The sequence below is a fragment of the Phyllobates terribilis genome, unplaced genomic scaffold (genome assembly GCF_046119375.1).
Source record: "Phyllobates terribilis strain yellow unplaced genomic scaffold, ASM4611937v1 Scaffold_13__5_contigs__length_258822181, whole genome shotgun sequence".
Classification (NCBI taxonomy): Eukaryota; Metazoa; Chordata; class Amphibia; order Anura; family Dendrobatidae; genus Phyllobates; species Phyllobates terribilis.
This window is the reverse complement of record NW_027362773.1, coordinates 101,455,275-101,463,319: the sequence shown is the minus strand read 5'-3', so window position 1 is coordinate 101,463,319 and position 8,045 is coordinate 101,455,275. Positions and strand designations below refer to the sequence as shown.

Below are 8,045 nucleotides of genomic sequence, written 5' to 3'. Positions count from 1 at the left end.
CACTGATCCTGGGTATAACCCTATGCTATGAGACTGCGGTAGGGGTGCACTGATCCTGGGTATAACCCTGTGCAATGAGTCCGGGGCGGGGGTGCACTGATCCTGGGTATAACCCTGTGTAATGAGTCTGGCGTTGGGGTGCACTGATCCTGGGTATAACCCTATGCTATGAGACTGGGGCAGGGGTGCACTGATCCTGGGTATAACCCTGTGCAATGAGACTGGAGTGGGGGTGCACTGATCCTGGGTATAACCCTATGCTATGAGACTGGGGCAGGGGTGCACTGATCCTGGGTATAACCCTGTGCAATGAGACTGGAGTGGGGGTGCACTGATCCTGGGTATAACCCTGTGCAATGAGTCTGGGACGGGGGTGCACTGATCCTGGGTATAACCCTGTGCAATGAGTCTGGGACGGGGGTGCCCTGATCCTGGGTATAACCCTGTGCAATGAGTCTGGGACGGGGGTGCACTGATCCTGGGTATAACCCTGTGCAATGAGTCTGGGACGGGGGTGCACTGATCCTGGGTATAACCCTGTGCAATGAGACTGGGGCAGGTGTGCACTGATCCTGGGTATAACCCTGTGCAATGAGACTGGGGCAGGGGTGCACTGATTCTGAGTATAACCCTGTGCAATGAGACTGGGGCGGGGGGGGGGGGGGAATGATCCTGGGTATAACCCTGTGCAATGATACCGCCCACATATTGCAGTGTCTGCCTGCTCTCCTGCAATACCGCCTTTATTCCCCAGGGGGCGCCAATGTATCAATGTCTGGATGTCACCACAAGTTTGATCTGTGATTTGGCTCAAACATGGACATTTTTTTTTTGTTTTGCAGACACTCACTCCACAATTAATACAGACATGTGAACAGCCCTATAGATTTCAATGGGTGCGTGTTGTGTTGTGACAAATATGGATAGGACACGTACCTGAAAAACGGACGTCTGAATGAGACCTAAGAGTTCAAATCTTGTAGCCGCGCACAGACAAAAAGATTCCCCGGCATCAGAAGAGATTTTAGTTTTTACTTTTCAATGGCGGAATGATAGATTAAATATCACCCAAGACAGGAGATCACCCTGGTACAATGGGAGATAGTGTCTCTTCATTTTGGGCCATAACTCACTACTAATTGCTAACATTGGCAAATCTTCTCCGATCAGCACCGATCATCACCGATCATCATCGTGCTGATTAGAAATGTGTGAGACCACAGACAGCGATCAGCACCAGCTCAACGGACAGCGCCCAACCACAGCCAGGTGACTGACACCCAGGGGGATAGAGAGAGAAGGCAAGGGGGAGACAGCCAAGAGACACTGCCAGAGGGGGGACAACAGGATAGCGAGAGAGACTGCTGGGAGAAGAGAGACCACGGGCACAGAAGGGACAAACATTATAAGGAAAGAACAGTGAGGAAAGGATCAAAGAAAAATAGTGGGGGAGGGGCAGTAATGGAAAGGGAAGGGTCAATCTAGAACAATGGAGGTAGATCAATTAAGAACAGTGGGGGAGGGTCAATGAAAAAGAGTGGGGAGGGTCAATTAGGAACAGTGGGATATGGGGCAGTAAAGAACAATAGCTTTGGGTCAATGAAGAACAGTGGGGAAGGGTCAATGAAGAACAGTGTGAGATGGGTTGATTAAGAACAGTGGGGGGTCAATGAAGATCAGTGGGGAAGGGTCAAAGAAAAATAGTGGGGGTGAGTCAATAAAGAACAGTGGGGGAGGGTCAATTAAAAACAGTTGGGGGCGGTCAATTCTGAACAGCCAGGGAGGGTTAATGAAGATCAGTGTGGGAGAGTCAATTAGGAACAGTGGGTGAGGGTCAATTAAGGACAGTGGGAGAGGGTTAATTAAAAACAGAGAGGGTTAATTAGGAACAATGAGGTAGGGGCAGTAAAGAACAATAGGTTAGGGTCAATTAAGAAAAACAGGGAAGGGTCAATGAAGAACAGTGGGGGAGGGTTGATTAAGAACAGTGGGGGAGGGTCAGTTAGGAACAGGGGGGGAGGGTCAATGAAGAACAGTGGGGGGTCAATTAAGAACAATGGGGGAGGGTCAATGAAGAACAGTGGGGGAGGGTCAATGAAGAACAGTGGGGAAGGGTCAATGAAGAACAGTGGGGGAGGGTTGATTAAGAACAGTGGGGGAGGGTCAATTAGGAACAGTGGGGTGAGTCGATTAAGAACATTGGGGGAGAGTCAATGAAGAAGATTGGGGGAGGGTCAATTAAGAACAGTGGGGGATGGTTAATTAGGAACAGTGGGGAAGGTCAATGAAGAACAGTGGGGGTCAGTTAAGAACAGTGAGGGAGGGTCAATGAATAACACTGGGGGAGGGTAAATGAATAAAAGTGGGTGAGGGTCAATTAAGAATAGTGGGGGGGTTGATGAATAACTGGGGGAGGATCAATTAGGAACAGTGGGGGTGAGTCAATGAAGAACGGGGGGAAGGGTCAATGAAGAACAGTGGGGGAGGGTCAATGAATAACAGTGGGGGAGGGTCAATGAATAACAGTGGGTTGGGTCAATTAAGAACAGTGGGGGAGGGTTGATGAATAACAGTGGGGGAGGGTCAATTAAGAACAGTGGGGGAGGGTCAATTAAGAACAGTGGGGGAGGGCAAAGCAGAACATTATAGGAGCACCAATTAAAAATAGTGAGAAGTGGTCAAAGAAAAGTGGTATGAGGATCAATGAAGAACAGCAAGGGAGGGAACATACAAAATAGTAGTAGTGGTAATAAAGAGCAGTGCAGGAGCGGCACAGATGTGGCATAACACACACAGGGCACCGATTGTAATGTGGGGTATTATATAAAATATCATGATGATAACAATTGCAATGAAGAAATAGAGATGGAGCCTGCAGGGAATGGAATATGTGGTATAGTACACTGCTGCCTATATTATATGTGAGTTTTAGAGGACACAACACATTCCCTTTACTTCTGTCATCCTACTGACTCCAGTTCTAGGAATTTGTTCCAGGGATATTCCCTCCTTATCATCCTCCGTAGCCTTTGCCCCATTTACTTGTATATCAGCTAGTGCCCCAGGGACAGATCCTGTGCCCAGTGATTCAGCCGCCTGGCATCTCCCAAACCATCCGATCCTAAAGCTTCTCTGGATATGAGATGATCACAAACCAACAGAAGCCAGGACTATCAACCCCTTTCTTACTTTTTTCTTTCTCTCTCTCTCTCTTTCCTTCTTTTTTTTCTCACTCTTTCACTATCAACTCCTTTCTTTCTTTTTCTTTGTTTCCTTCTTTCTCTTTCTATATCTTTTATTTCTATTGATCTATCTATCATCTATCTATCTATCTATCTATCTATCTATCTATCTATCTAGCCTTCTATCTATCTATCTATCTATCTATCTATCTATCCTTCTATCTATCTATCTATCTAGCCTTCTATCTATCTATCTCTCTATCTATCTATCTCTCTCTATCTATCTATATAGCCTTCTATCTATCTCTCTATCTATCTATCTATCTATCCATCTACTATTATCTATCTATCTATCCATCTACTATTATCAATCTATCTATCTATCTCTCTATCTATCTATCTATCTATCCATCTATTATCTATCTATCAATCAATATACCAATTACCTACTGTATCTATCTTTGAAAAGAGAGAGAAAGAAAGAAAAAAGGAAAGAGGTAGAGAAAGAAAAAAAGATAGAAAATATATACTGTAAATAGATGAGATACAAATATATATACCTACTTATGTATTCACTATTTATATATATTTTTTATCTAATATGTAAACATCTATTATCTATCTGTCTATCTATCTATCATCGATCTATCTTTCTAGAGATAGATGATAGATATGAGAAATAAAAATATTCAATATATCATCTTATGTATGCACATTCTATATATCTATTATCTCATATCTACCACTTGTATGAACCAGCATATCCTATATGTCCCAGTATACCCCTATATGTCCTGTATACCCCTATATGTCCAGTATACCTCTATATGTCCCAGCATACCCCTATACATCACAGTATACCCCTATATGTCCCAGTATATCCCTATATGTCCCAGCATACCCCTATACATCACAGTATACCCCTATATGTCCCAGTATATCCCTATATGTCCCAGTAAACCCCTATATGTCCCAGCATACCCCTATACATCACAGTATACCCCTATATGTCCCAGTATACCCCTATATGTCCCAGCATACCCCTATACATCACAGTATACCCCTATATGTCCCAGTATATCCCTATATGTCCCAGTATACCCCTATATGTCCCAGCATACCCCTATACATCACAGTATACTCCTATATGTCCCAGTATACCCCTATATGTCCCAGCATACCCCTATACATCACAGTATACCCCTATATGTCCCAGTATACCCCTATATGTCCCAGCATACCCCTATACATCACAGTATACCCCTATATGTCCCAGTATATCCCTATATGTCCCAGTATACCCCTATATGTCCCAGCATACCCCTATACATCACAGTATACTCCTATATGTCCCAGTATACCCCTATATGTCCCAGCATACCCCTATACATCACAGTATACCCCTATATGTCCCAGTATACCCCTATATGTCCCAGCATACCCCTATACATCACAGTATACCCCTATATGTCCCAGCATACCCCTATACATCACAGTATACCCCTATATGTCCCAGTATATCCCTATATGTCCCAGCATACCCCCATAGTCTATTAGTATCTGGAAGTCAGAGTGTTTCTCCTACTTTTCTTCCCATGAAAATACACAAATCTGCCCAGAATATGTGCGAGCTCTTTCCGTATGCCGCCCTGTATATATCATTAATGATAATAATAATTAGTATAATTGTAGCCCCCCGCCCCCACATTCACACCTCCCCATCTTATTTACCCCAATTTCCACCAAACGGTTCCTTATTAGGTAAAAAGCTTCCAGCACAAATAACTTGGTGATTGGAATAATGTTATTTGCAGAGTATCAGTCCCCATTGTCATGTATACAGTAGATGTGAGCTGGGCTCCTCCCCGGGAGCTGCCTATATAAAGGAGCTGTGCAGCCCGGGACAAGCAGAGGGCAGAGAACAGCTCGCAGGAGCACAAGCCCAAACCAAGGATCATCGCTCCTTACAGCAGCAGACACCTCTGTGGATTATTCGCTCCTCGCTGCAGGTAGGTTTTGCTTCATTCTATTATTTTGCAACAATGTATCGCTGCTTTTATCATTGTATTGGGGAAGTTTTGGGGCTGCATTTATTATTATTGCACCTGATACTATTAGATAATGCAGCGACCCTGTACTGCATATAGAGTGCACCCTCTATAATAAGGGCAGGGGGAGGTGGCTGGTTTTGGCCGCATTGTTAGGTTATAGGTTGAACTCGATGGACTTAGGTCTTATGTAAATAGTGGGTGATGACTATGGGGACGGCATGGTATTTATAGGCAGCCGTACCCCAAATTCCTGACACCCCCTCTAAATATTTTTTTTTTTGCTATTTCTCCTCTAGGAATCCATCCAGCAATGGACTTGACTTACGTCGTCTTCCTTCACATCACTTATCTCAGCTTCCTCGGCTCAGTCGCCGGAAGGATGGAAATCGTCCGAGAAGACAATAAAAAGTAAGTTCATTTCAAGAAACAAGAATTTGCCTTCCTAGAAGAATCGTCTCGTGACTTAATGTCACCCACTGACTTACATCTACCGACCTAACCTGTTTTCCTTTTGCCACTTGCAGATGGAAATTTCTGGAGGTGAATCGAGTCAGGAGAGATCTGCAGACGTCTGTCCAAAGTCCTGATGCAACCTCAACGCTTTCTTTCATCAAACCGGAAGATGCAACGGATTCTCGGCTGCCGCAGAGCAGGTAATTGATAATGCACATGGATCTATTAATGTAGATGGATGTAGCAGAGCTGGATTTGTCATATGTGAGTTCAGGTGCAGTGTTACATAGGACTGACCAAAAGAAAATGCCAAATGACACATTGAGCTCTGCTCCATCTACATTCATGTATATAGGGTTGCTTGTTTAATGGGTTTCTCAATCTCAGTGCAAGGGTTGTGTTGGCTTTTGGTGTAAGCGTTTGCTACAAAGAGCAAAGTATGGGGGTGGATGTGAGCGAGCAGATACTTAGTAAACTGTGGCGGGCACGGAATAGCAGAGGGTGGTTGTGGCTCAGGGTTGCAATGACTTTTGACTTTATGATCGGGCATCTAAACTTTGTCTTCTTGTCTCCCTTGCAGCAATGGTGCCCATATCCGTGTGAAACGATACAGGCACAATTTCGGTAACTACCAATCGGCGTCCAAAGGTTGCAAATTTGGCACCTGCATCGTCCACAACTTGGCCAACCAAATCTACCAGTATACCGACAAAGACAAGGACAGTGCCGCCCCAGCCAGGAAAATGAGCTCTCAGGGCTACGGCAAAAGGAGGAGAAGGTCCGTGCCCAACAGGAGGCTTCTGATGCCCTTTGTGGATGGCACATTCAGACCCCAGTGGGTGAGCACTGGCAAAGCCAGAACCTTCCCATCTGCCCAGACCCTCCTGGGCATCCTCCAAAGAACATCTACCCAAAGTGGGCTGACCAAGACCAAAGGCAAAATGTGGCAGACCTTGCTGAGGACTTAAAGCTTAGACACATCAAGTAGAGATACAGTGAAGGGTAAAGGTCCCCCGACTCAGGAGGACACACAGAATTCCTCATACCCGGACCAGTGAAGCCCCGGAGGGTGCTGGGCAGAAGAGGGTACAAGGAGGAACCAATGGCGTATACCAGGACTGGTGGTTAGAGAAGGGTCTTCTGAGGCTTGGACTCATCCAGTCAATGTCTAGAAGACCATGGACTTCTCCGGGCCACGTTGGAATGCATCATTTTGCACTTGTAAAGGACTTTTATGAATGTGAGCACTGAAAGACCATACTAAACAAATGGGAGAGGGGTGGAGAAGACACATTGAAGGACTTTGGTGATCCCGTTGGGACACCATTGCTTTTTGAGGTGCTGTAGATAATATTTGACTTTGGACCTGGTGTCTTCAGTAGCTGAATGATTTGTCTTCAGCATTGGACTAATCAGTCCCAAAACCTCTGACCTCTGATGATAGTGAAGAGTAGACATCGGTGGTCTCTCTGTCAACGATCGGCTCTCCATTCCCCTCTCCCCCATTCTCTCACTGCCGATGGACCTGTTGCAATCTTATCATTGATGGACATTATGGAGATGAACATTTCTACAGTTCCCCGTGAACTGGACCTTAATACTTGAACCTTATGTGCAATGTTTTCTATGAAATGGATATTTAATGCTACTGTTTATTATATGTTTGTATTGTCCAAAGCCAAAGTTATTTTTTTACCAGATTCCTATTCTATAAAGGGCATTATATATAAATATATATCTATGTATCTTCTATTGTATGCAGATGTGATCTCGGTGTTTGTATCTCACATTCCTCGGGGAGTTTTCTCTCTATATGTAACATGTTATTATTATCCATCCTGATGGGATACATTGAATAAAAGAAAGTGATTCACTGAAACTTTCATTGTCGTTGATTATTTTAGACTTTTATATGTGATTTATACTCAAGTTCTGGTATCTTGGAGCATTACATTGTGGATCCGCTTCTGCCGCCAGTCCTGGAAAATTCTGCATTACTTATACACTGTATCACCAATTCTCATAGGTATTTATAAATGGAGGCTAGGGGGGCTATCCTGATACTTAGCCAAACTCCAAAACTTGTATGTGTGTAAAAATATATATAAATGCATAATATTTAAAAAAAAAAAAAAAGTAAAAAATAATAATTAAAAAATAAAGATATAAGTAAAAAAATATAAATGTATAATATTTAAAATAAATGAATAAAATAAGATCAAAAATAAAATAATAAAATAAAAAATAATAATAATGAAAGAAAGAATAATCAAAAAAAGAAAATAATTTATATATATATATATATATATATATATATATATATATATATATATATATATATATGTGTATGTGTGTGTGT

At 43.2% G+C, this 8,045-nt stretch overlaps 1 protein-coding gene across 1 annotated transcript; it reads left to right on the top strand.

Moving 5' to 3' along the window:
• The first annotated feature begins 5,066 nt into the window (after nt 1–5,066).
• Nucleotides 5,067–7,565, top strand: ADM (adrenomedullin). The gene is made up of 4 exons (XM_073659469.1): nt 5,067–5,191; nt 5,530–5,641; nt 5,758–5,886; nt 6,267–7,565. Exons 2-4 carry the CDS (start codon nt 5,544–5,546, stop codon nt 6,652–6,654), a joined length of 615 nt encoding a protein of 204 aa, XP_073515570.1. The 5' UTR covers nt 5,067–5,191; nt 5,530–5,543; the 3' UTR covers nt 6,655–7,565.
• The last annotated feature ends 480 nt before the right edge of the window (nt 7,566–8,045 follow it).

Coding starts and splice junctions, on each gene's coding strand:
- ADM (XM_073659469.1), top strand. CDS start 5,544: ATGGACTTGACTTACGTCGTCTTCCTTCACATCACTTATCTCAGCTTC. Junction 5,642..5,757: donor GTCCGAGAAGACAATAAAAA/GTAAGTTCATTT, acceptor TGCCACTTGCAG/ATGGAAATTTCTGGAGGTGA. Junction 5,887..6,266: donor TCTCGGCTGCCGCAGAGCAG/GTAATTGATAAT, acceptor TCTCCCTTGCAG/CAATGGTGCCCATATCCGTG.